This window comes from Podarcis raffonei, chromosome 17 (genome assembly GCF_027172205.1).
Source record: "Podarcis raffonei isolate rPodRaf1 chromosome 17, rPodRaf1.pri, whole genome shotgun sequence".
Classification (NCBI taxonomy): domain Eukaryota; kingdom Metazoa; phylum Chordata; class Lepidosauria; order Squamata; family Lacertidae; genus Podarcis; species Podarcis raffonei.
This window is the reverse complement of record NC_070618.1, coordinates 35,909,979-35,937,345: the sequence shown is the minus strand read 5'-3', so window position 1 is coordinate 35,937,345 and position 27,367 is coordinate 35,909,979. Positions and strand designations below refer to the sequence as shown.

Here is a 27,367-nt window from a genome sequence, read left to right as displayed (position 1 = left end):
CACAAGTAATCAGCTGTATAAATCTGTGGTAGGGAACCTCGAGTCTAGGGACCAGGCCTCTCTATCCTACTTCTGTAGATGATTAAATGGGACATCTCTAGGGGCAGCCCCTCTAAACAGAGTTCACGAAGAATAAGGATACTAGGTTTGGATGCCATGTTAAATGAAAAAGAAACTAGCATGTCATGTGTGGAGAGGAAGTTAAGTGTTTCTGCATTTTCATTCAGTGTGCAAGGTGGAGCTTGATCCTGCTTTGCTCTGTCCATTTCAGGGGAAGAGTCCCTGGCCCTACATCCTTGTAAATCTCTATAAGAAATATCAGAAGTCTATTCACACACTTGTTCATTCTTCATTGCTTAAAACTGAAAAAGGCTTTTAGGGCCATCAATCTTGCTTTCATTTTAGTGAACTGCAACGTATTTGACCTTCACAGTGTAGAAACTCAAGAACCGGCTTAGTATGATGCCTGGTAATGATGCTATGCTTTTTTGCTGACTGAGGTTATCTGTTTTTAATAGTTGCAGGCCAGGCAAATATGTAATAGGTGATCTTTTCCCCATCATTTTCATTTCCATGAGCTGAATTTCTGCATGTCGTGAAACTATTACAATGTAGTGTGGAAAAGCAGTCCGCTTCCACCTCTCTCAAAAAGGAGAATGCTAGTAGCATCCAAGCTCAGGTGCCATGCAATTCTTGCCAGAAGAAAAGAGCACTCCATCATTGGCCCATGGCAAAGGAGACAGGTCTGTGCACATATTTAAGATTAATAGTGTTGTTCATTTATTCCTAATGAACCGTGAGTTACAACTGACGTTTGTTATTGGTTTGCCACTGGTAGTTTCTTTGGGGAAGACAAATGGTGAGCTCTGGGTAGTCTGAAAACAGCAAGGCCAGGGGAGGAGCAAAGCTTGCTCCTTCTCACTAAAGCATAGTGAGACCAAACTGGGCCATTGTTTAGTTTATTGCGTTGTTGTCCAGGTTGCCAGTGTGTTATATTTTTTGTATTGCTATTCATGTGCCCAAGAGATTCCAATGCCTTTATAAACATGTAGTGTAGTGACTACACTTGGAGTGCTGTGTACAGTGCTGGTTGCCACATCTCAAAAAGGTTGTTTAGTTTGAGAGGATGCAGAAAGGCTGAACTAAATAAACTGAGGTTTAGAATACTTCTTATAATAAGGAAAAGGCTATGGTGCTTGGGGCTTTTAAGTTAGGGTGGGAAAACAAGAATGAGGGTGTGACAGGAACTTATAAAATTGTGTAGTGTGGAAAAAGTGGGTAGAAATACAGTTTTCCATCCTCATTACACTGGAACCCAGAGTCATTCAATAAAGTTGTTTGGCAGGATATTTTGGAATGACAAAAGGAGGTTCTTCAAACAGCACTTTTTCTTTAAAAGTTTGCTACCACAAGATGTAATGATGGTCACAAGCTTAAATGTCTTGGAAAGGGGATTTGCCAGATTCATAGAGGACAAGACTATTGGGCTACTAGTTTTGAAGGCACTATTTCCTCAAGATCGGAGGAAGTATGCCTCTGAATCTACTATTGATCTTTAGCAACAAGGCTATTCTTCTCATGTCTTGCTTGTGGGTTTTCCAAAGGCATTTGGCAGGTCAAAAAATGAATGCTATTCTAGGCTGCATCAACAGAAGTATAGTGTTCAGATCAAGGGAAGTTATACTACTGCTCTATACTGTCTTAGTCAAATCATGCCTGGAATGCTGTGTCCAGTTCTGAGTGCCACGATTCTCTCAACCCTGCAACAATAGGCTGTGCAATCTGTTTGATGCAAAGATGTGGCTGGCTTGCCACCCCATGTACAGGGTCCCCTTAGCTGAACTCATGTTCTTCATAAGGTGACTGATGTGGTACCTATGAGGAAATTTGAAGCACCATCCCATCAGCTCTTACCTTCCACGTACCTGCCTGAAAATCCTACCACTTACTTTTTTCAAGTAAAAGTGAATTTAGAAATCTTTTCTCCTAGTCCGCAGAAAGAACAAATTTGAGGAAAAAGCAACTATCACAGCCACAATACAGAAGAGTTTCAATACAACTAACCCCCTTCCCTGTTACAATGCCACACATGCTGTGGAAGATAAGTGGCAAAAAGCAACTGCATTAAGTAGCTGCAAAGTTCAATTTAGCAGACTCTACTCCACCACCTGCTTTTGAATACAGTTGTCAGGAATGTTCCAGATTGAGTTTCTTGATATTCCAAACACATTCCTAGTAATATTTCAAGCAAGCTGTGTTGGTGTGCAAGCAAATCTATTCAGCACCTGCAGTTTCCTCTTCCCGGTAATCGGAAGACATTTCATCACTGGTAGCTGCTCCTGAAACACATGCCAGAACTAAGAGCCCAATGTAGACATGAGCTGCAAGATTTTTCATGTTGGAGGGGAATCTGTCCACAAAGTTGTAGCTGCAGAAGTTCACATATCCAACAGGCACACTAATAAAGCAGGCTGATCCTTCCAAGTTGATGGCTCAGTCTGGCACTTGAAGGAGGCAAAGAGAAGATGCAGCTTTCTGGAGTTTGATGTCCTTGGTATTTCCAGGAAGGAATGGACCATTGCAACAGCAAAGTAGTTATGCAGCAGCAAGGAGAAAGCTACTACTAAATGGGAGCTAGGACCACTAAATTTCATGCTCGTAAGCCAAAGAACCCATGTAGTCCCAAATCCTATGCTGCCAGTTGGCAGAGAGGCTCTGCAGCATTGTTTACCACCTTCCCTTTTGGCATACATTGTGTCCTGTTGATTACAGCCAACAGCAACCTGGACATCTAACACATAAACCACAACAGAAGTAAGCCAAACTTCTCACAGGATAACCTGCATCCTTTGTCTGCTATACAAAATCCCACTAATTGAAAACCTGGGAAGAAATGGATGCTGGTTCACTGTAAAGATGTTCTCAGTACTTTCACAGCTGCAGAAGATATAAATAAAACTACCAGCAAGAGGAGGACAGATGGTGTTTAGGGTTCCTGACTTTCACCCAGGCTGTCTCCTTCAACAATGTTGAGTGAGTGTACTTCTTTCCACTCATCAGGGGAGAAATGCTACTTCTGTTCTCTTTTCCAGACAATAACCATGCCTTTGGCATCACTGGACGCCAACAGGCTCTCATCACAGTTAAAGCTGACATCCAGCACAGCAGCACTATGACCTTGTAGTTTGTTGACTATAGCCTTGGTAGCTCGCTCCACGTCAAAGAAGTAGACACACATATCCTCACTGCCGGTCACTGAAATGCACAAAGAGAAGTAATTAGAGGGGACAAAAGCTTCCCTGTTTGTTTGTTTTTTGTGGGGTGAGGGGACTAGGCTCTGCAATAATTATGTGTCATACAGATTAGCTGCATGCAGGAGCAGAGTTGCAGGCAAGGAAGTGGCAACCTGCAAGAAATTCCAAGTGAGAATGTCTTGTCCAGCATCCCCTTTACAATGAGAGTGAACTCTCATGGGCATCATACCAATGCAAGCTCCCTGGCGGAAGGACATGAGGGGGCAGAAGATGCTGCGGACAGGATGCGAGCTCTGCTGTATCTGGAAACTTCTCTTAAGCTGGAGTGTCCCTTCGTTGTCCACTACCCTGTCAGGAAAAAGTAGCCAAGAGCAGACAATGGATAAATAGCTTAATCATAGCAAACTGCTTCTCTGCACATGCATTACACAAACATGTATCACATATTCTATCCTCTAATATGGGGCTCATTGGCACTCTGCACATATGAGTAGAGCAAGTGTCTGTCTTCTAGCATGGCAATGCCATGGAAAGCCCCTCACCTATATAGCAGCAGCTTGTTAATACATGCATTGATGAGGAGGGAGGGGTCCCGTGCTTCTCTGCTGATCCAAGAGCGGGCTGAGATACTGGTGATAGAACTGCCCTCATTAACTACCAGCCGTTTTGCCTTGGTCAGTTTTCCTGCAGGGGGGAAGAAGGAAGCAGAGGGCTTGAAGCCAATCTGTGCTAATCCTTGTCCTTACTATGCTCCCCATCCCACTCCACTCACCTGTTGCCATATCAAAGAGGAAAGAAAATATGCTGCCTTTGTCATCTCCTGCCCAGAGGATACGGCCAGGGGAATCAAAGGAGAGAGACAGCACTCGGCCAGTTAGCTTGCTTGAGCCACCCTTCACTTTTTTCCCTGTCGAGATGTTCACCACATGGAGGTTGTGCTTTCCATTCCCCACCTTATGGACAAATAAAGATGTCAGTTTCATACTATTCTACAGAGCAGAAGAATGAGTAACAGGCACATACTCTTTCTTTCCTCTTACCCCCCAAGAGACTCTCCCCTCACCACCATTTGGTTAATTATGGACCTGAAACACCTAGAGGAGAAAGTTTATGTTTTTATCTGTGCCAAGTCCCTTTGACTTGTGACCAGACTGCCTTTGCTTCACCCCTAGCAGTACTGATTCCAGTCCCCATTTATTTTGATTCAGCTCACTTATTCCGTACCTACATCATTTGGGGGGGGGGGGAGAAAGGAAGAAACCTCAACTGTATGCAAGCACATGTTCCTTGTAGGGGAAAGGCCCAGTGCTTTGTTTATTAGCTCAGGCGGAAGTGGGCAGGGGCACTATATCCTAGGCCTTCACTCACCACTGTGAGATTATTGTTCATGGGCTGGAAAGTGCAGCAGAGCAGCTCAGAGGCATCTGGATCTGGAATTTCCCGGATGCACTTGCCATCCTCTGTAGCCCATATGCGCATAGTGGCGTCAAGTGAAGTAGAAACAATGATGTCGTTGGAGAGGGACCAGGCAAAGTCTGACACCCCACGGCTATGTCCCTTCAGCACCCGCAGCACCACAGGGGGAGTTGGCACTAGCTGGCACACAGAAATGGTACCATCCAGAGAACAGCAGGCTAATAGGTGTTTGTCATCGTTGGCAAACTGAACCTTGGGCACTGGGGAAGAAAAGGGGAAATGGTTGTTAGCTGGATGTTGACAGCAAAGGCCAGTGCAGCACCAGCACCCACTTTCTAAGAGGCTGACAGTTTTAAGGGATTCTTAATTATTTCCATGCACTCCAGCTACAAATATCTCTCTGCCAGATACCACTCAGAACATGATTCCCTTCTTGCATCAACACAATTACAGAGCTCTCTAAGGAGCATTTGAGGAAGGCTGTGGGGGAAGGGAGGCTTTGTGTTAGGCTACTTAATAGTTAACAGCTGCACTTAAGCATGCTTATCAGCAAAAGAAGCAACACCAGCCTGTAAAGGCTTTTCCAACCCTCCACTTTCCCTTGCTTGCTTCCACCTCAAGAAGGCAGGAATAATAATCTCACGACTTGTCCTGGAGTCGTCTGTTTTGTTTTTTTGCAGGGGTGTGTGGTGTGTCACTTCTATATAGTTCTCTCCAAAACACAATCTTCATTGTCACCCTGGTTCATATTACCAATGTGACATCAAAAGACAACATGGAGACAGTTAGTAGTTACCCCATGAAACCTTAGCTACTGCTCTACTCACCAGCCTCATCCACATGCTGGTCAAATATATGGTACATGCCAGCAAAGGCGTAGTTCTCACTTAGGGTGGTATCCCCAGCCATTGCACGGCTGGCCTCTGCCACCGAAGTGGGGACCACACTGCCAGGGGGTCTAAAGGAAGACACAAGGCATTGTTATGAAATAAGCACACACCTCGAATTTTGTTTCCAATGGAATGGGGGGTGGGGTGGGGAGACCAGTATGGGAGCAGAGAGCTTTTGTCCTGGCTGCTTCACCTGTACTGGAGTCAGAACAGCATCCAGGGTTCTGACAAAAACTTGGAAGTCAAAGAATTGGCATACACCAAATGAGCAGATGAATGCCATGCCCGCTTTTCGCCCCAGATTAGATCTGTCGGCCTTATACCTCTCATCGTGGACAGCTCGGTTCATTTGCGCCTGCAGCTGGTAGGACCCTCGGCTGACAGAGCGGCGGTGGCCTCGGGCACCCAGTGCCCTTGGGTCGTCATCAAAATCCTATGGCACAATGCATAAAATAGTTACATTGGAAGATAACAAGGAGCTAGATGACATGCTATGCTGGGTGCATTACTGAAGGAAGCAGAGACAGGCGTATCTGCAAGGTCAGGGATTCCAGAGAGGAAGCAATGAGAAGATAAGGAAATGGCAGCCAGCACTTAAGTTGCAGAGTGCCTTTATAAAAGACTCAGATTTCTAACCTGTGCTTCTGTTCCCTCTGTTTTGTTTGTCTATTTTCTAATCCTGATGACTAAAATGTGTCTTGAGGCTCTTAATGAAGGCTCTGGAACCTTTGCAGAGGGAGGAATACCTATTTAACTGTGCCCTTACCTTGTTCTGCTCTCTACATTCCCATTTTTCTTGTCTGTTTTCCCAAATCTGCCAAATTTTCTGAAAATTTGAATATTGGGATTGGAATTATGTGAGCGGCTCTATGCAAATAAACTTATTCTGTCTATTGCACATGCCATGGGCGTAGCCAAGAATTTTGTTAGGGGGAGCAAAACCAATGTGGTTGGTCAGTTTGTTAAGTATTTCTATTGTTTTACTTGATCTGGAGGGGGGAGCTGCCCTTCCCTGCCCCCCCCCCGGATATGCCCATGGCACATGCATAGTTTAGCTTTGGCTTCCCTGGGGGACAGATTACACACAGCCCTGATCCTACTGGACAAGAATACTGTGCTGCACGGAGTGGGAGCTCAAATGCTCCTGTGTTGGCAAGGAATCATTCTCTCCTCTGAGCAAGTGCTGACCTCGGCAAAACACCTACGGCCCTCTTCCCACCAATGGAATAGGCTTCATTTAAATACATGATGTCCCGGGCCAAATGCACAGGGCTGGTGTTACTCTCGTCGTCCCCCCAGCTGCCCTTGGTTACCTCCATGCGGTCAAGTGTGGTACGACTGCTTCGGACAATGCTGTTGCTGTAGGCACGGAAGCTGCTCTGCTCTGAGAGGGGGCCGTAGCGCTGGGCCAGGAGCTGGCTGCGCAGCCGCAGGTACTGCTTGCGGAGCGAGGGGTCGTAGCCGGCCTTGGCGTTGTCCCGCAGCAGCTGGCTGCGCCGGCGGATGTACTGTGTGCGGAATTGCGGGAAGGTTGGGGTGCGGTATGCGTTGTACCTGAAATAGGGGTTGGTGCATCAGCTGCTGGAAGCCTGAGCCTGCCGCATTCTAATTCAGTTCACCCTGCGCTCTTTTGCTCTTTAGCATTGTGCTGGGGTTAGCACCAACTGAACGGAGAGAATCTCCTTCAAGATTCCCCTGCAGCACAGTATCTTGCATTGCCACACTGTGGTCAGTACTCCAGCTCATAACACTATAATGGCATTATACAATATATTTGAGGCCACCAAATGAAAAACATTCAGCAACTGGAAATAAAATCCCTTTAGTAGGAAGTCAGATTTGAGGAATCCACCCATCCACCATCTACCTCTAAAATGTTGGTATTTTGCTTCTAAAACTTAGTTGTCCAAAGATACAAGACACTGACCCTTTCTCAGGACATGTCTTTAGTGGAGGTTTGATCATATTGGTCTGGATACAAGCCTCCCCCAATATAGGAAGCACCCCTAAAAAGCACCCCTGTAAGAGCATGATTTTATACAGGCCTGGTTTGGGGAAGAGCGGAATGCAGCCTATATTCAGACCAATATGGTAATTCCTGCACTAATTGAAAGTACGGCATCAAAAATGATTGACTCACCTGGAGAAACTACCAAGGGTAATTGTGAAAGCATATTTGATGTTCCCACCAAACATGGATCTAGAATTCTCACACAAGACACCCATCTCCCTGAACAATTAGACAAGACTGATTTAGCTCCTTCTCTGGACTTGCTCTTCCCATAATAACATGGGGAGCCCTGCAGGATCAGACCAAAGGCCCAGCATCCTTTTCTTACAATGGCAAACCAGATGGCTGTGGGAAGCCCACTAGCAGGACCTGAGAGCAGTAGCACTCTCCTCATTTGTGATTCCCAGCAATTGATATGCAGAAGGACACTACTTCTGCCAGCACACGTAGACCCCAACAGCACAAAGCACTGCCCAAGACCCCTGCGGGCCCTACTCCTTTACACTTACCGTGCGTCTACAGCCAACACTTGCTGCCACACTGCTGCCATGCCCCACACTGCCACTGGCCGCTCAGGGGAGCTTGTAAGTGGGCGTCTGCAATTGAGAGGTCACAGAGAAATCAGCTTCAGAGATGGGCGCAGAGAGGGATTAAAGGCTTGCGCAACGTGATGGCCCATCCATTAGCATGCAACTTCCAGGCCAAGAGGCGCACAGATGGCTATGACAAAAGAAGCCTTAGCTGTGAAACTGGCCATAGGCAACTGAAAGGGAAGGCACACTCCACTCCCACAGGAAAAAAACAGCTCTGTGACAGTGCTTCTGACATGCTAAGGAAGAGCCAATTGAGGCAGACGATGGGGCTTGGTCACCAATGGGTGTGGTGGTAGTATTTTGTTTCCTGCAGCATAAGGGAGAGCATGAATTGTGCGTCCCACATACGGGAGCCACTGTGTAGTCTGCTGACTTGTTTTACTGGGAGGGAAGAAAGGTTTGGATTTGACATTAATGTTCCCTCCACATAACAGACAGCGCTAATACAGGGAATGCATATGGGCCACAGGATTGCAAAAGGTACTAGAGCAGGGATTGCAAACCGTCCAGTCAGGAGACCTGCAGCATGACTCTCATCTGCCCCCTCCACACATTAGTACCTTAATAATTCTTGGCAGTTCTTCCCAGGGAGGAGCGTCCCTCCCCTACAGCGGCTTTGCAAAAGGGGCCCAGTCCCCATAACTTAAAAAATTGGCCGTGCCTGCATTAGAGCATCCATACGAGATAGATAAGAGTGAACCCTAAGCCAAATCCAGCCTTTTGCACGGTGCCATCTGGTCTCTAATACCCCCCTACACACTCCCCCGAAAAGAGGAAGGTCAGAGGGGGATATGCACCAGCATCATCTGCGACAACTGGACTTTGCAGTGGACAATTTTTGCTGGCTCTTTCCTCAAAAGGGACCAAATTTCTGATTTGGGGGGAGGGAGGGTGACGAAAAAGGGAAGAACGGGCTCACGATGCGGTATGATATCACGGGAACGAGAAGCAATGACAGCCTGATTTTCTGGAGGAGCGGAATAATCCCGTAAGCATTTTTGATGGGAGGAAAATTAATTCCCTATTACGTGGGGGGTGGGGAGAGACATTTCGGGGGTGATGGCATGGGCTGGTTACTATGGTGATGAGAAGAGGACGGGGGGATGAAGGAAGGCAAGGGAGGGAGGGATGTGGATGCGCTGAGAAAGGGCCTGTGTCCGCGGGATGCCCCGAAGGCAGGGAGACCACGGGGTCTCCATGGCGACCACCTCGCCGGGAGAGGCAGGCGAGGCCAACCTTGCAAGGGGCGGGCTCGTTTCCACGGCAACCGGACCCGGGGAGAGGGAGGGGGGCCTCATCCTGCGAGGGCAGCCGGCCGGAGGGTCGGGTCGGGGTCCCGCGGGTGGAAGGGGCGCTGGGGACGCGGACGGTACCTGCAGCAGTGGCTCCCGGGTCCTCAGCCGCGGCGATGGCCGGCAGCGGCAGCAGCAAGAGCAGCGGAAGAAAAAGGCGGAGACGACAAGGAAGGCGGGAGGAGGAGGAGGAGGAGGAGCACCGGCGGCTCCAGCCCACAAGGCGCGGCGGCGGCGCATGCGGGCCCGGCGGCGCCCGGCCCTTCCGAGGCGGAGGTGGCCGGGCGCCGCTTAGGGGACGCGAGTGGCAGGCCGCCGTCAGCCGCCCAGAGGTTGCTCGCCGGCCTCGCTGCTCAGCTGCTGCGGTGCGCGCGCTCCAGAGCACGTGCAGAGTGCAATCTCCCCATCGGGGATGAGGCGGGGCGGGGGCGGGGGCGGGTAGCGTTTGTAAAACAACAACGAAAGAACTCCTCCTCTCCCCCGCGCCGCTTCTCCTTTCTCCGCTGCTCCCCCCGCCTTTGCTCCTTGCATCAAAAGGGGCTTAATCCAGTCTCGACGTCGAAGCCACTTCCGCTGTCATAGGAGCCAACTCCTAGGGACCCGGGTCCCTCCCCCCACCGCCATTAAAATATTTGAGGGAGACAGACGCCCCCAAGTGGATGGGCATTGCCATTTCGGATAGTGTGCGTGTGATCGATTATGTGGGGCGGGGCTCACCTTGCCCCATCCCCAATGTTGTATTCAAGTTGGCATCCCTGCCCGTAGTCATCACAAAGTCCCAATATGTGTTTGGAGGGGGGGCATTTTGTTGTTTTGCATATACTCGGGGAAGCTTTCGCTGAAACTGCGTTGCGCAAAAGTGACTCGTAGAACTGAACGGAGATGGGGTAGTTGGAGGTCTGAGAACTCGCTTTATTAACCCTTAAACTCCAGGCTCCAATATAGTTAATAATAATAGTAACAATAATAATAATAATAATAATAATAATAATAATAATAATATACCCCGCCCATCTGGGCAGCTTACAACACGTATAAAAACATAGTACAATAAGTTGCATAATAATATTAACTATATAGCACTGCTAGGCTGCAAAGTACCCTTGCATCTCACCCTAAGAGGTTCGTGCCTAGACGGGCTTGCAGTCTTCATTACGGCTAAGGAGTGGGGAGGAAGAGACCAGAGGGAGGGAGGTGCAAAGGCAACCGAGAAATACCAGTCTCCAATTCAAGAAAACAGGGTGGAAGGAATTTGGGCGATGCCAAACCCTTGTATAGCAAGTTGCGCCTGTTAACCCTGCCTGCCTCTGCGCCCGTCATTTTACAAACTGCTCTTGTGCCATTCTACTGAACGAAGAGCTCAGCGCCCTTGCAGAATCTCTTGTTTACGGTACCAAAGCGATCCAGAGCAAGGAGAGCGAAAAAGGATGGACTAGTTAAAAATCAAGGAAAGAAGCAGGGAGAGTTCAAGCAGGAGTTGTATGCCAGCAAGCATTTCCTGTAAAATGTCTGTACAAAGTTTTGCAAGCCACCCAGCCAGAGGCCACAGCAGGAAGCTCAAGGGAAAACAAAGCAAGGAAACTTACTGGAATCTCATCCAGCTCGAGTTGCCCCAGCTGCTGCCACTCACGGAGCTTCTTTTCCTCCTCTCCGGATTCCACTCCATGGCTTTCCCGGGGAAGCCAGATGCACCTGCTAGACTGCAATCTGGGCCTTTGTAGAGAGGGTGGGGCTGCTTGGGAAAGGAACTGGTGATAAGGAAGGCCAGTCCTATCTCTCTCTCTGTGTGTGTGCGTAAGTAAAAAAAAGTAGTTCAAATTCCTGGAGAGCCTGGTACCGTATAAGCCTAGGAGCCTCAGAGAGGCATCTATAGGCCACCTAGAGTGGGCTATGAGATTTTACAATTACAGCCTGAGCTTTATGTTCATTTTCTCACAAGTACAGCCCCGCTGCTTCCAGTGAGATGCTCCACTAAGCGCTTACAAGAACTGCAGCCTTAATACAAAGCTACAGCTAAGTTTACAATGTATTTATAGCCCCAAACATAATTTATTTACTAGGGAAGTAAGGCAAGAACAGGAGGTGTTTTAACTCTAGCCGGACTCACAGAAGTAAAGCAAGATAATTTTCCTAACATGGAGAAAAGTGGGAATAAAAAGCTTAACTACGGGAGAAGTTAGAAGAAAAAGTGGCAGTCTTAAAAGGCAGCATCCCCACGCAATCTTACACGGAAGTAAGACTCCCTAAGCTCTGTGGAACTTCTTTCTGACTAAAGATCCATGGGAGCTGTAAGTTGAATATAAACCAGAAGTTCGTAGGACCAGAATAAAATGCAGGAAAGAACGAGGCTCATTCATAAAAAAGCTGAAAGACAAATGTCTCACAATTATGCATATGCACAAATGGACCACAACCCTGGATTTTATCCTAAGCTCTTAATGAGGAATTCTGGGTATGAGGCACAGAAGGAAAAATCTGCCAAATTCTTCAGTTTCATGCTACAGCTTCATTGTGACTATACCATCCAGAGTAACTTAAAAATATACATAATACGCATAGCTGTCAGCGTTTCCCTTTTTTAAAGGGAAATTCCCTTATTCCGAATAGGATTCCTTGCAAGAAAATGGAAAAGTTGACAGCTATGATAATGCGACAATACAATGCACATTCACCTGGGAACAGGCCTTATTCAACTCTGTGAAACTTACTTTTGAATAAACATGCCTAGGCTCATACTGTACAAATGCCTGTCAGTATTGCTATCTAATTTCTTTCCAATTAATGACACCAAAACATCTCCCAAAGTTACTTTTAAGTTAAAAAAACAAATAAACACTTCACTAAAGCTGGTGTGCTTAGATGTTCCTTGATGGTGCCCTGCGCCAGGAGGACCCTCTGGGAGAAGTGGTATTCCATATCATTCAATATCACACCATCATCTCTTGTGAGACCTCCAGATATAGGGCGGTGTATAAGTTGAAAGAAGAAGAAGGAGGAGGAGGAGGAGGAGAGGAGGTGCATGATTCATGGTGGCCCAGATCATACTTTTGGAAGCCTTATAGGAAGCTGTTGCTGGAGAGGTGCGGGGCAATGGAGTAGTGGGCATATTGGGCATGCTCACTGTGGGTGGTATCCTGCTGTCATCGACATCCGGGGAAGGGACTGTGAGCAAAACCAGGGAAAGTAGGGTGTTTCTAGGACTAAGGTGAAACTGTGAAGCTCTCTTGTTATTTTTGCTATTGGACACTGCATGTTGTTTAAGTAATCTTGTTATATTTATAACACTGAAATGTCATTTTTTTGTACGTTATTGTAGTTCATATTTTTTTGATATGTTATCATGAAATTGTTTTTGTAGTGTTTGTCTAAAATGCATTATTGTTTTCTTTGTTGTAAGCTGCTTTGAGCATGATTTTTGGGGTGTGAGAAAACAGCATGCAAATAAAAGGAATGGATGGAGGGATGGAGTAGACACACACATTACCAATTTTTTTTATGTCCTTAATTGTGACATGCACCCAAATGAAGCTCTGGATCAGGCAGAATGCATCGACATCTTGTAGAGGGCACTGTCCATTTCCTTGAGTGTATTATTTGTTCTGGCCAGAAGTACATATTGGTGGGGGGTTGGGGAGGGGGAAACCCCAATTATTTCTAAATATTTTGGCTATTTATGGTGTTCATGGATGCCCTCGACCATTCCATTCACCCGTGGGAAAGCAGGATACACCACATCGCAGAGGATGGTCTGCCATCTGCTTGGCCATTATTCACCCTGGCCCAAAACAGTTTTTGAGATGGGGATCCCCTCCCCATTACCCATTTATGATGTTTATGGGGGTCATCACGCATTTAGGAACATTTTACAAGCAGTCTACTTCGGACTGAATAAACTTATTGCTGTGCTTGAGGAGGGGAGCCCCATGACCACGCAGATACATATAGCATGAGTTAACCCAAGCTTTATTTCTGGGGCTGAGGGCCATATAAACTTTGCTTTTCATGTTGAGGGAACTGCGTACAGTACTTTCGAAATCTCGAGCAAATAAGCAACTGGGAACCAACTTCAGCAACGTGTTCAAATGCAGACGAGGAAGTGGGGGCTGCCCATTTTCTATTTTTTTATTTAAATTTATTTTTATTAAAGATCTTCTTGATTTACAAAGGTATGTGCAATGTCTCTCGTATTTTTTTCCACCTAACACTTTAAAAAACAACAACAAATCGGTTTCATTTGTTGAGACATTATGCCCATTTTCTATTTAATCTCATTCTTTTGAGATGGACCCCTTCCCCAGCCTCGGAAACGGCCAATATGTCTCTTTGAGGCATTGAGCGTCTGCTGTTGTTGTTGTTGTTGTTGTTGTTGTGGCGCCCCGGCCCCTCCAGCTCCGCTTCCCTCCTCCCCACAATCCCCAGTCCGGCCGCCCTGCCAGACGCCTTTCTCAAAATGGAGGCGAACGTTCATTTCGGTCGCCGCCCATCTTCCCTCCTCCGCGCGGCTTCTGTCCAATGGCGCTGCGGGATCCAAGCCACTGGGCGGGGCATTGCTTGGTCTCCGAGCATCGATTGGTGCGCTTGGCGGGCGGAAGTGGGGCGATGTGGACTCAAATGAAAAGGCGCGAGGAGCGCAGCGACTTTGAGCGGCTATGGCGGCCTCGGAGGCTGCGGAGTGAGTGCTGTTTATTTGCCGCTTATTCCCAAGAAATAGGGATTTTTTAAAAAATATATACGTGCTCTGGTTTCTCTTCAGCTGGTATAAATCTTAGGGTATTTTAATCTTGTTTTAGTTTATTGCACGCGTAACATATATATATATATATATATGGCAAACTTTTCCAGGTTTTATATGTCTTGCCTTTTTGTGAACAGCTTAGGGGCTTTTTTATATTTGGAACAACCAAGCAGTGTAAATAAAGGCATTAAAACAATATGGGGGAAATACTCTTGTGCTAGTTCACCGGGCGACGGATGTATTTGGGTTCCAGTGGTTAAAGGGCTTCTGGGAGCGACAGGACTTTGCTTCTCTGTCTCGTTAACGCACTAAATTTTAAAAATCCATATAATCTCAAGAAGGTTAACAGCTTGGGACCGGTTTACCTACGAGGTCGCCTAAAACCATCATTTATACATCAAGCAGACTCGTTTGGGAGAGCTGCAGTACTTCCCCCCCTTTGCACTTAACTATTTCGTTGGGCATTGAATGAAGAATGGTTGTCATTTATGTGTGTGTGTGTGTGTGTGTGTGTGTGTGTGTGTATATATATATATATATATATATATATATATATATACACACACACATACATATATATATACATATACATATGTACATGTACATATCTTTGGACCAGCTTGCATGCGAGGTCGACTGACCCTCCCTGTGCCCACTCAACCGCTCTGAATTGGGGCTACTGGCACTGCGGGAGGTGCCACATAATACCCATTTTATGCGCTTGAACTCAATCCTTTAGTTTGGCAGTACCTGCTAAAAACATTATTCTGCATTTCCCTAGTTTCTACTGCTGCATTTGCTTGAAAACATTGTAATTTCAGGGGGCTGGAGTAGTTGACCTGCAACTTCTGATGCTACGATTCTATGAATTTTCCACAGACCCAAGTTCCTTGAAAGTTCATCAGGGGGTTGTTTGCTTATAAAAGTATATGCCTCCATCTCATAAAAGAGCTTATAACAATACGTATAACAAGTAAAACATAAAACACCATTTAAAAACCAGTACAAAATCGTTAATCAAGAACATATTAAACAGCAGCATAGGCTTAACTGGTTTCTCAGTGAGGCAGTGAAACAGACAGGTTTCCCTGTATAGAACAACTTTCCCGTCATTTCTGACCACCTGAACAGCTATATTTATTTATTTAATTGCATTTTTATCACACATTTTTTCTGCAAGGATCTCAGTTCTGTGTATGTGGTTCTCCACCCCCTTTAGTCCCCATAACAACCCTTTGAGGTGGGTCAAGTTTCATGATTGTGGGGATTTGAATCCTTGTCTCCCATATCCTAGTCCAACACTTTAACCATTATACCACATTGGTGTTAGGTGGCGTTCAAGGTGTTGCTCCCTGTTTGCATAGAGCAACTCTGAACCCTGGTTAGCCTGGCAAGTATCCCAGCTGAACTGGATGTATGCCCTTGGCGTGGACATCTTGTGACCTCCAGATGTTGAACTACAACTCCCATTAGCCTCAGTGTAGCCAGTGGTCAGGAACGATGGGAGTTTGTAATCCAACAACATCTGCAGGGCCCACATTTGCCCACCCTGGACTAGGTAAGAATATGACCTTGAATCTTTCACCAGTATGGAGGGTCGCTGTGGCAGCTGAAATGCTTCCTGGGACATACAAAGTTTTGAAAGGGCTCTTTTAGTTTCTTGATGTTGTGGTTTCTTCATGTTCTCCTTAGGCTCCTTGCTCGGGTGAAGGATGCACTCGCCTTTGAGAGCCAAGCCCAATATGGGGTCGAGGCTGACCTACCCCCTCAGGTTTTGGCTGAGCATGCCGTGGTGAGTAGTAGCCCTTTTTCCCTTGGAGGGGATGCTGGCTTTAGTCCTGGCTGGCTCAACGGGCGGAGAGCTCCCAGGGTGCTGACTTGAACCCTGCTTTTGGTGCGTCTTTTCCAGAGCACCAGGCACGCCCACAAGTTTATGTTGATGCAGCTGCAAGTGTTGAAGTTCTGTCTGGATTTCCTTGATTCTGGACTTTGCGTTGAGAACGCCTCCAAATCTTCCGTTCGTGAGTATGCGTCCTGCACAAGTCACGGTTTTCTATGTGTCCAAACTATTGAGGGTGTAGTGTGAATCAAAATATCTCTAGTTTGCATATATTGAAAAATTGCCCTGCATTGTGGATTGCTTAGTGTAGTTAAACCTGTTTTTGGATCAACTCCCATGGAATTGTGCCATAGCGTTGCACTACTGCTTTCCTCCTTGCCATATACAACCTTAAACTGTTTCCAGGGCCAAAATAGGGGGGCAACTTACCTGTGACCCTCCAGATGTTGCTGGATTACAACTCCCATCATCACCAGTCCATGTTGGCAGGTGCTGATGGGAGTTGTAGTCCAAAGCATCCAGAGCATGCCACGTTGGCCACCCCTGGATTAACAAATGGGGTTTTTATTTTTATTATTTCATTTATTAATTTAAATTTATTAATTTAATTTTTTAAATCTTTATCTATATATTTTTTTAACTGCCTTGCATTTATTTCCCACAAAATAAAAATAAATGCAAAGCAGGAAATGACTTTTTAAAACTCCCCAGAACACATTCTGTGCTTTCAGTCCAAGAGTCCAAGCTGAGCAGTGCTGAAATGCGCTCTGTGGAGCTACATTTCTTCAGCCGGTGACTGGTAGGTGTATTGGGCAAGCTGGTTTAATGAACATCAGCCTTGTTCCATGGAGAGTTTATTTTTTTATTGTGGCTGGTCATAGTGTGGGTTGGAAACTCCTGCTTCTACTTCTGGTACTTTGAGAAACTCGGTGAAACGACTGTACCGCCTCTTCTGTCTCCAAGGCTGATCTTGGCCTCCCCACTGCCACACCCTTCTCTTGCAGGACAGGAGGTAGCCGAAGCGAAGCAGGAGTGGAAGAAGCTCAAAGCTGAGTACCAACAACAAGTGGAGAGCATCCAGAAGGGTGTGCCACAACTGCTGCTCAAGCTGGAGCAGGCACGGAACCGAGCTCAGCTCTTGGAAGAAGCTCTGCAACGCTACCAAGACAAGGTGCTTTGCTGATTAGGGGGTGTTGATGGGGAGCCTGGGATGGAGTTGTCCCCCTGCTTTCTGATTATAGCAAGAGTGGTGAACCTGTGGCTCTTGAGATGTTTCCAGATGTCAGCTCCCATGGCTCAGGAATGGTGGGAGCTCTAGAGCAACCAGACCTAGAGACCCAGAGATTTCCTGCCCTTGGATTAAAGCAAGCTGCCCCTAGACAAGATGCTAAAGCCAGGGTGGCCTAGACATCTCGCCCAGCAGAATTTTGGAGGTTGAAGGAGGGGAAAGCAAAAACCCTTACAAAGATTCAGGTGGAGGGAAGCTTAAAAAGTAATTATTAGTACAGTGGTGCCTCGCAAGACGAAATTAATTCGTTCCGCAAGTTTTTTCTTCTTGCGAGTTTTTCGTCTTGCGAAGCACGGTTTCCCATAGGAATGCATTGAAAATCAATCAATGCGTTCCTATGGAGACCGTCCGGGGACAGAGGGGAAGCGCCGCGCGCCTTCCCCTCTGTCCCCGGACCTGTTTAAAGCAAGGGGCGGCGGGGAGAAGATTGCTTCTCCCCGTTGCCTGCCCCGCAATCTCCAGGGAGAGAGGGGAAGGCGCGCGCGCCTTCCCCTCTGTCCCCTCTTTTGAAGCAAGGGGCGGCGGGGAGAAGATTGCTTCTCCCCGTTGCCGCCCCTTGCTTCAAAAGAGGTCCGGGGACAGCAGGGAAGACGCGCTGCGCTTCCCTGCTATCCCCGGAGCTTGCGGGGCAAGCTTCGTTTTGCAAAGCAAGCCCATAGGGAAATGCGTCTTGCGAAGCGGCTAAGAAAACGAAAAACTCCTTCGTCTAGCGAGTTTCACGTCTTCCGAGGCGTTCGTCTTGCGGGGTACCACTGTATTCGTATTATTAAATTTGTATACCACCCTTCATCTATAGATCTCAGGGTGGTTCAGAACATAAAATTACAATATTACCCCCCCCCCAAAGTGCATAATATAAATGAGAACCAAAAAACCCCCACAATAATCACCCCTCCCACTGTTGGAAAACGCCCTGGGGTGCCCCTGCAGCCTCCAAACTCCGAGCGTCCTCCAGTATGCGCAGCTCTGGAAAAGGTTTTTCCCTTCTTCTCCAGTGCGCTTCAGCGACATGTATCAAATGATATATGCACACTAATCTTCTAGCATAACACAGCAAGAAGACATTGTAGAGCTAATCTACATATTTATTTACACACTATGCACAGACAAAGGATTCATGGCGTCTTTTCTCTCCAGCTCCGAGAGACGAACAAGTCACAAGTAAAAGCAAAAGTACAGTACAAATAGTACATACAGCGGAAGAGATAAGACTGTCTTCCGTTCCCACACTCTTCTCAGACAGGGATGTGATTTACACCAATCTCACCTGCAGCATCGGAGGCGTGTAATACTAACACAACACATTTAAAAGGGCACCGGATTTCTCTTACAAGGTGGCGAGGTTAGTGGATAAAACATAGAAGCAAAGGGGGCAGCTGGCAATGATCTTAGCAGTTCTGCTGCTGCCTGCTTTTGAAATGTGTGCCCAGAATGTCTCTGGAACTGATGCTGTGTTTTGGAATGGTTGGCTTTACTTCGCTTTGATCTTTTACACTAAATAATGAAAAATAAAAGAGAACCGCCCCCCCCCCCGCATTATCAGCCAAAAGACAAAGGTTTTAACCTCTCCACCAGGTACCGTTCCACATCTTTGCTAAGGAATAAGGCTGTGTAAGCACCTTACATTTAAAGCATATTACTCCTCTCAAAAAACTAGGAGCTGTAGTTTGCTGACGGTGCTAGAAATTGTAGCCCTGCGAGGAATCAACTACAGTTCCCAGGATTTCTTTTGGAAGCCACATGCTTTGTTTGGTGTGTCCGCAGTCTAAATGACCTTTGGAAGGTGCAAGGGAGCTATTTGCAGGACCTATTAGCTGAAAGATACTGGCCGTGGCAACACTGAACTGTGACTGTGCTTAAATGTTTTTAGGTGCTCAAAATGTTATGAAAAGCTTTTAGATTTTTTTTAACGTTACGAAATGTTATACACACACAATCATTTCAAATTTTTGATGTTTTGTGCCTTTGGGGAGGAGGAGGGGCAAGATAGAAATTTTCTAAAGTAACATTAAATCATAGAATTGAAGAGTTGGACGGGACCACATGGGTCCTCTAGTCCAGGGGTCAGCAAGGTTTACCTCGCCTGGGCCGGTTCACTCCAGCAGAGATCCTTTCATGGGCCGCATTGTGCACGCCCGTGATTTCCGGCGTCTGTGCAGATGCGATATCTGGTGCTGCAGAAGCGAGTCCCCACGCCACACTGCAGTGCAGTGCACGGGGACTCGCTGAGGAGGCTGCTTGGTTCAGGGGTGGCTCGTGAGTCAGTTAAACGACCCCCATGGGCCGCTTGTGGCCCATGGGCCTTAGGTTGCCTACCCTTGCTCTAGTCCAACCCCCAGCAATGCAGGAATCTCAACTAAAGCATCCCTGATAGATGGCCATCCAGTCTCTCCTTAAAAACCTCCAAGGAAGGAGAGTCCACAACCTCCTGAGGTTCCGCTGTCGAACAACTCTTACTGTCAGAACATTCTTCCTGATGTTTAGTTTGGATTTCCTTTCTTGCAACCTGAAAAATTAAATAACGTGGTCTTCATGGCTAGTCCCCATTGATAGCCTTTATCCTCCATGAGTTTGTCTGGTCCTCCTTTAAAGCCATACAAGTTGACAATACAGTCATACCTCGGGTTAAAGACGCTTCGGGTTAAATCTTTTCAGGATACGTCTCGCGGTGACCCGGAAGTAACGAAATGGGTTACTTCTGCATGCGCAGACGCTCCAAATGACGCCATGCGCATGCACAGAAGCGGTGAATCGAGACCTGCAGACGCGGGTTGCATTCTGCCCAGGTTGCGAACGGGGCTCCGGAACGGATCCCGTTCACAACCAGAGGCACCACTGTACCCGGTAGCAAATTCTGTAGTTTAACCACATGCTGTGTTCATTGGGTTCAAATTCAAGAAGCCCCTTAGTAGCCAAAGTATTATCATGGGGGGTGGGATGGAGTACACCTTCCCTTTGTTATGTCCCATCAGGGGTAACGCTTGTTTGTAAGCCCAGCCAACAGTGTATATTGATAAGGCGTAGGTTGTGACCCAGCCATTTGGGAATCCTGCACTTACTTATTTTGTGTTTCCCTTGCAGAAACTGGAGATGGAGGAGAAGGCGAGGAGCGCCCAGAAGCGGCTGCAGAAGGAGCAGGTGGGGCTAACAGGGCAAGTGAACTAGATCTGAGCTGGTCCGGAGTGGGGATAGCAGCTGGTTGAGTCCCTTGGCTTGATCCTGGTTGCCTCTACCCCGGCAGGACGCCTTGTGTGAACAGCGGCGGCGGCTGGAGGAGCGCATGGTGGAGCTGCAAAGCAGTCTGCAGGCGCAGCGCGAGGAGCTGCAGCAGCTGCGGAGGGAGCTGGAGGAAGAAGAGCGCCAGGCCTGCGCTTGGCAGGAAGAGGTCCAGAGGTGAGGGCGCTGGTTCCGGCTGCGGGGAATGGAATCTGAAATGTGCCCAAGAATGCACCTGGGATTTGGAATAGGGACCAATGGCCACCCCCTGATTCCATATCTGCAGTTGGGGCAGGATATGCACAGCTACCCCGTCGTTGAAAGTTAAGGTTCTGCTCATGCGAGGAAAGATGCATGCTTACAAGTGTGTGGGCCTTGCCTCTTTTCAGCTGGGCAGCCAGAGGGGTGGCTGAGAAATTCTGCGGTGTCCTTTGTAGATGTGTGCAGCTCCCTGTAACTAATGGTGGTTGAATCAAACTATGCATAATAAGGGAATCACGCCACCATATTTTTTGTTCTATAAGACGCACCAGACCATAAGACGCACCTAGTTTTTGGAGGAGGAAAACAAGAAAAAAAATACTCTGAATCCCAGAAGCCAGAACAGCAAGAGGGATCTGGCTTCTGGGATAGCCATAAGCCAGGACAGCAAGCGGGATCGCTGCGCAGCGATCCCGCTTGCTGTCCTGGCTTCTGCCTTAGCCGCGCGCAGCCTCTTCTGGGCAGGGGGAGGAAGGCTCCCCCAAGAGCCGCGCTCCCTTTAAAGAGTGCACAGAGCGTGCACAGGGCAGCCCTTCTTCCTCCTCAGGGAAAAGCCTCCAAGAGCCGCACACACGCTCCACGTTGCTCTTTAAAGGGAGTGCTGAGCAGAGCCTCCCGCCTGCATTCACTCCATAAGACGCACACACATTTCCCCTTACTTTTTAGGAGGGGAAAAGTGTGTCTTATAGAGCGAAAAATACGGTAATTTCTATAATCCACAAGAGACTGCAGGTTACCTGGTGCAGAGTTCAGATTTTGTCTGTCTGGAGTACTCATTGCCTTATTTTATAGCATGGGTTAAAATCTTCAGTCTTAAGGCTGCCTTTAAAAGGTTAGGGTGGGAGGAATCCAGCCCTTCAGTACTCCAGCCACCACCCTGACTGCTCCACCATGAGTTTTGTTGGAGATATGCCTCCAGATTTCCTCCTCTTTGTTGCCCCGCCTGGACTTGTTCATTGTCCGCAGGATCTCTGACTTCCGGTCCCTTCTGGAGACCTTGCAAGGGGTCAGGCTACTTTCTGAGTCAAAGAGTGACCTGGAGTTTGAGCTGATCTCCCCGGCCCAGCTGGGGGCTGCCACTCCCCACGCCCTGAAGCTGCGCTTGCACTGGAGGGATGATGGCAGTGTCATGCTGCAGGTGAGTGAGAGCAAGAATCGGGTTCTGGCCTGGATCAGAGTTTTCAGACCGATGACTGGATCTCCTTCTCCCGTGCAGAGCGACAGCCCTTTCTTCCCTCCCTCTTTGGTGCTTCCCGAAGGCACTTGCGGCAACATCAGAGCCATTGTCCTGGAGTTGCAGAATAGCTACTTCCAGCAAGCACAACTTCTGGCTGAGATTGAGTTGCTGCACAGCTGGTGAGCTTCCTTGCTCTTGTATAGCTTTTGTAGAGTCGTTTTGGGCCTCTGGAGTTCACGGTTGAGTTGAAATTTTTCTGTCTTTACACAGAGAGGAAGTTGCAGGGGCTGGTGTAGCTCAGCACTAGAGACCTTGCTTTGATTTATTTCCTGGCGTCTCCAGTTTGGAGCATGTAGGGGAGCGGAGCAGAGACCCGTTGCCAAATGAAGTAGACCAGGTGAAGTGGGGTTGGATCACAGGGGCTCCGAAACTGCCTTGGCAAGCCTGCTAGTTTATCTGCTCAAATTGAATTTATTTAGAAATTTATGCCCTCATCTTTTGTCAAAAATCAAATGCAAAGCAGTTTATAAAAAATATAGATAATACATACATAAAACACAAGAAAAGCAGCTCACGTCACTCAAATCAATTTTGCGTGTTGAATTCAAAAGCATAACCAAAGAGCTGTCAATACTAGGACCGAGTTTCTGAATTTATGAGGAAGAACTATTAAGATGAGAACTAGGAATAGTGATAAAAAAATTCCTTCCAGTAGCACCTTAGAGACTAACTAAGTTTGTTATTGGTATGAGCTTTCGTGTGCATGCAAACGAAAGGAAAGGCAAAATAGGAAGGTTTTAATTGCCTGCCTGAAGCTTGAGAGAGAGAGGGACTGGCTTAACCTTTTCCAGGAGGGGAGTTAACAGCATGAGCGCTGCAGAGCGAAAGGTTGGCATTGTTAAGACTAAAGTGCACATTGCTCTGTTTCTTGGCCAGCTTCCAGCTTTTTGTGAATACGTCCCTTCACAGTGATGTGAAATCGACACTCCTCTGATCACTTGATAGCTTCTTCTTTCTTTGGCAATCACTTGTAGCCGAGTAAGATTGTCTTCCATAAACACAGTTTTAACAGTGAGTCCGTAAGTGACTGTGGAGGCCAATTCTGGATCCACACGTCCTTCCACAGTGGGGACATAGGTTTCTGGGAGGGAGTTGATCATGGTGAGGGTTTTCTAAACATTTCCCTTTCGTCCTGAGTTCAAGCATCTTCAACAGGCTATGACACCTTTGGTAAAGGCTGTTCTCCAACTGGAGCATTCGCAGGCCAGTGTTTCCCAGTTGTCGGTGTTTATACAGTGGTACCTCGGGTTAAGAACTTAATTCGTTCCAGAGGTCTGTTCTTAACCTGAAACGGTTCGTAACCTGAGACGTCCTTTCGCTAATGGGGCCTCCTGTTGCCACTGCGCCATTGGTGCGTGATTTCCATTCTTATCCTGGGGCAAAGTTCTTAACCTGGAGCAACCACTTCCTGGTTAGCGGAGTTTGTAACCCGAAGCGTCTGTAACCGAGGTACCACCGTACTACATTTTTAAAGATTTGCCTTGAGAGAGGCTTTAAACCTCTTTTATTGACCACCAGCATTATGCTTTCCATTTTTAAGTTTGGAATAGAGTACAGTGGACGCTTGGGTTGCGAGCGTGATCCGTGCGGGATGCACGTTCACAACCCGCAGCATTTGCAGCCCACGCATGCACGGATTGCGATTCAACGCTTCTGCACATGTGCAAAGCGTGATTTAGAGATTTGGCGCATGTGCGACCGCTGAAACCCAGAAGTAACCCATTACAGTACTTCTGGGTTTCGGCGGTCCACAACCTGAAAAACGCAACCTGAAACAGCTGTAACATGAGGTATGACTATAGTTGCTTTGGAAGACGATAATCAGGCACCCGCACAACATAACCAGTCCAACAAAGTTGATGTTGAAGAGTCATTGCTTCGACACTGGTGATCTTTGCTTCTTCCAGTACACGAGCATTAGTCCGCCTGCACTGATGCAGCTGTTTAGAGATATCTGTTTTGATGTGTTTTCAGACCCCAACTGGGATCTTATCTTCGTCAGAAACTCAGGTGGTCTTCTTAACCAAGCCACACTCTCACCTTTTCACTACTCCTCTGGCTGGTTCTAAAGACAACTGAAAACACTTGGAGCACTGAGAGTGTGTTTCAAGCCATTTGGATGAAAGCAAGGCTGGAAAAGATTGGAAGGAAGGCTGTGAGATGCCCTCCACCCCCCAAAACATCTGTGAACCTAGAAGATTCTGTTCCCTTTTAATCCCTTTTCATACTTGTTTAGGCACTGTACAGAAAAGAGACATGCCAAGGTATCTGCCAGTGGGCTCTTAGTAGGGATTGGCAGCTGGCAGCCTTGGGGCTGGGGCCGACCCCTGGCATCAATGAGACCTGGCTCTCTTGTGCTTGCTAGCCGTCACTTAGGCATTGGCCTGCCCTGTTCTTGGAGAACTGCCTGGCCTCTATGTGTAGTGGGGATTGCTACGTTCAAGGGAATGCCCTCCCATTTTGGAGGGAGGTTGTATTTCTGTCCCCACTGACTGTCTCCATGCCAGCCATTGCTGATGCCTTAACCCTCCCTCTGCTCTTCCCCCTGCAGTTTTGCTATTGATTGGCAGCAAGAGAAAAGGATTCTGAGTTACCTGAAGCCCAGCTCCACTTGTAACCTCTATGTGGAGCCAGGATACCCAGCCAGCGGTGGCATCTCCCTCTGCTCAGTGAAGGTGCAGCATGGCACAGTTGACGCAACTTCCTATAAGGTTAGCGCTGGGTGGGTGGTGATCTTGAATGGGGGTAAACGAAACAGCAAGAGTTAAGACTCTGAGGAGAGGAGGCTGTTAAAATCTTTGATCCTCTCGTGTCCAACTGTCCCACTTTTCTCTGTTCTCCTGCCTTCTGGCTAGAGATCTATTTGGGGTAGAAAAATGGGCACCAAACATTGGGGGTGCGCATGGAAGTGCAGCTGTAAAGAGGGGTCAGTGCATCTGCCCATGCTCATTCTTGACCCTTTGCTTCCAGCCCAATTAAGCATAGCTGCACTTGCTCTCTAGGCTGTTAGGCATGCAAATAGAAATGAGGGTGGGATTTGTAAAATGGCTGCTGATGTCCCAAAGGAATGGGGATTCCTAGGGGAATCATGTTTTTTGGGGGGAGAGGGGCCTCTTTCTGGGTGAAAGGCTAAAGGTCCCTCATCTATAGGCTTTTGCTTGCTTCCTTCTCTGTTTTCTGGCCGTAACCCTCATGTTAAAAGTGACTCAAAAGGACACTGCGGTGTGGTCACAGAGGCATGAGATGTTTTTATGGAAGATATCTGAGGGGCAGTGCCCTTCTCTTTGTTTTAAGCAGTGGCATCAAACTCTTAGTAGCCTGCCTTGCACCAGTTAGACGAGATGCTCAGATTCCTGGGTATCCATTTCCTAGGAGCTCCTTGTGGTTTCCTGAGGCTGTGTGGTGTAGTGGTTAAGAGCGGTGGACGCGTAATCTGGTGAACCGGGTTCGCGTCTTTGCTCCTCCACACGCAGCTGCTGGGTGACCTTGGGCCAGTCACACTTCTCTGAAGCCTCTCAGCCCCACTCACCTCACAGAGTGTTTGTTGTGGGGGAGGAAGGGAAAGGAGAATGTTAGCTGCTTTGAGACTCCTTAAGGGGAGTGAAAGGCGGGATATCAAAACCAAACTCTTCTTCTTCTGAGCCCTGGCCATGATGCACTAATCTTCTTTCTTTCTGGCAGCCCCCTCAGGAGAGACCTTCGCTGCGGGACTGGCTGGAATATCTCAGTGCCGTAGACTTCAACGCTCCTTTCCTTGCCTGAGCAGCTGCTGCTCCCTCTGCCCATGCAGGGTGAAGAAAGGTTTGGGACTAGAACCTTGCTAAGGAGCTGCTCTCCTTGCCTCTATCCTGGGGAAGGAGAAGAGACTTAACCAGGGACAGCTGCATTCTCCTTTCTTGTGCTGGCCCATTTCAGTTCCTTCCCCCTCAACCCCTGGTCAGTTTTGATTTCTTTGTCTTGAGTGGATCTTCCTCTTGTACATTTCAAGCCCCCTCTCATCCTTACGTGTGTTTGTGTCTGACTTTACTTCTAAACATTCTGAAACTTTGCTGTTTTCTGTTCAATAAAACCCTGCATCAAATTAAAAATCGAGGAATTCTATATACATAATGATTCATCACAGTACTTGGAAGCCTTATTACGAGAGACTTGGAAGGCTGTCATACAAGAATCAGTGCAAATAATCATTTTAAAAAGGAAAGAAGCAGAAGGAAGGATTCACTATTGGAGATATAACTGAATTAGAACAAGAACACAAACGGACTGAAGGTAATAAAGTAAATTGAAACAGAAAAAAGCAGAACTCCGAACATTAGAGGTAGGGGGAAAAATATGTAGCCATGCATTTCATTACGTGGACCAAAAATACTATTAATTTGGTGATGAGAACTCAATGTGTACAGAAGAGCAGAGCAGCTGCTTTGCATCCTGTTCTGGGCATCTCTAGGTTGGGCTGGAAGAGAATCGTGTCTGAAATCCTGGAGAGCAGCTCCCAGTCAGTGTGGACAGTACTAAGCCAGTTGGACCGATGCTCGGACCCAGCATTTGGCAACTTCCTATGTGCTTAAAGCAGGCACCTGTTGGTCGGCGGAGTTCTGCATCTTGCCACTTGGTGCTGCTGTTTCACCACACTTCTTGCAAAGAGAGAGCCTTACCTGGAGCGACAGATGCAACTCTAGAGGGTGATCTTTCAGACCCCCCCTTCACCCAGGATTACTTTCCCCCCTGCTTGCTTTTGATTCTAGGCCAGTGTATACACTCCAGGTGGTCTTCCCCCCCCCCCAAGAAATTGTATCTGAGTCACACAGAAGGTTTCTACCCTCCCACCATGAATGCTGAATTTGAAGTGGAGCATTGGGTACCAGCCTAATGGCTACTACTTCCTTTTTAGAGTTCTACAAGCAAGGGTAGAACTCTTAGACCAGGGGTCCCCAAACTAAGGCCTGCAGGCCGGATAAGGCCCAAGGGACTCGTTTATCCGGCCCACGGCGACTGCCGCCGCCCGCTCTTAGCGGTACTGCGCTGCTGCCCACTTGTGCGCATGCACAATTATTTTCAGTGCACATCCGGGTCGGAGGAGGCCCATGCACATGCAGACAAGCTATTTCTGGTGCTCCTCCAACCCAGAAGTGTGCCAGAAATAGCGTATGGGCACGCTCTCCCCGACCCTCCGCGCGATCTGCGCTGGAGACACCGGCCCAAGGTGTGGTAAGTTTGCTGACCCCTGTCTTAGACCAATCTCTCCCTCCCTCCCTATACGGTGGTGCCTCGGGTTACAAACACCTTGGCTTACAAACACTTTGAGTTACAGACTCCGCTAAGCCGGAAGTAGTA

The 27,367-nt window shown here is 47.6% G+C and overlaps 2 protein-coding genes across 4 annotated transcripts; one reads left to right on the top strand and one right to left on the bottom strand.

The window, feature by feature from the left end:
* Positions 1–756: 756 nt before the first annotated feature.
* Positions 757–11,153, bottom strand: WDR13 (WD repeat domain 13). Of its 2 annotated transcripts, none has more exons than XM_053371211.1 (10): positions 11,043–11,153; positions 8,081–8,167; positions 6,874–7,114; positions 5,884–5,993; positions 5,498–5,628; positions 4,623–4,930; positions 4,027–4,207; positions 3,797–3,938; positions 3,484–3,602; positions 757–3,255 (listed from the first exon to the last, which is right to left on the bottom strand). In XM_053371211.1, the coding sequence occupies exons 1-10, from the start codon at positions 11,120–11,122 to the stop codon at positions 3,071–3,073; spliced, it is 1,584 nt and encodes a 527-aa protein (XP_053227186.1). In that variant the 5' UTR covers positions 11,123–11,153; the 3' UTR covers positions 757–3,070. The 2 variants fall into 2 exon arrangements, with proteins under 2 accessions (XP_053227186.1, XP_053227187.1); XM_053371212.1 differs by lacking the exon at positions 11,043–11,153 and adding an exon at positions 9,538–9,702.
* LOC128405044 (ZW10 interactor-like) lies at positions 9,070–26,130 on the top strand. 2 transcript variants are annotated; one of them, XM_053371220.1, is made up of 10 exons: positions 9,070–9,152; positions 15,884–15,983; positions 16,101–16,212; positions 17,036–17,202; positions 20,401–20,457; positions 20,561–20,712; positions 21,763–21,934; positions 22,013–22,152; positions 24,585–24,744; positions 25,715–26,130. In XM_053371220.1, the coding sequence occupies exons 1-10, from the start codon at positions 9,085–9,087 to the stop codon at positions 25,793–25,795; spliced, it is 1,209 nt and encodes a 402-aa protein (XP_053227195.1). In that variant the 5' UTR covers positions 9,070–9,084; the 3' UTR covers positions 25,796–26,130. The 2 variants fall into 2 exon arrangements, with proteins under 2 accessions (XP_053227195.1, XP_053227196.1); XM_053371221.1 differs by lacking the exon at positions 9,070–9,152 and adding an exon at positions 14,023–14,128.
* The last annotated feature ends 1,237 nt before the right edge of the window (positions 26,131–27,367 follow it).

What these genes read in the sequence shown, in the direction of transcription:
- LOC128405044 (XM_053371220.1), top strand. Translation starts at nt 9,085, where the DNA reads ATGCGGTATGATATCACGGGAACGAGAAGCAATGACAGCCTGATTTTC. An exon ending in TGGAGGAGCGGAATAATCCC is followed by an intron (nt 9,153 to 15,883) that starts GTAAGCATTTTT and finishes TGTTCTCCTTAG; the next exon opens with GCTCCTTGCTCGGGTGAAGG. An exon ending in TTTTGGCTGAGCATGCCGTG is followed by an intron (nt 15,984 to 16,100) that starts GTGAGTAGTAGC and finishes CGTCTTTTCCAG; the next exon opens with AGCACCAGGCACGCCCACAA.
- WDR13 (XM_053371211.1), bottom strand. Translation starts at nt 11,122, where the DNA reads ATGGAGTGGAATCCGGAGAGGAGGAAAAGAAGCTCCGTGAGTGGCAGC. An exon ending in GTGTTGGCTGTAGACGCACG is followed by an intron (nt 7,115 to 8,080) that starts GTAAGTGTAAAG and finishes CCCCTATTTCAG; the next exon opens with GTACAACGCATACCGCACCC. An exon ending in CCGCCAGGGAGCTTGCATTG is followed by an intron (nt 3,256 to 3,483) that starts GTATGATGCCCA and finishes TGTGCATTTCAG; the next exon opens with TGACCGGCAGTGAGGATATG.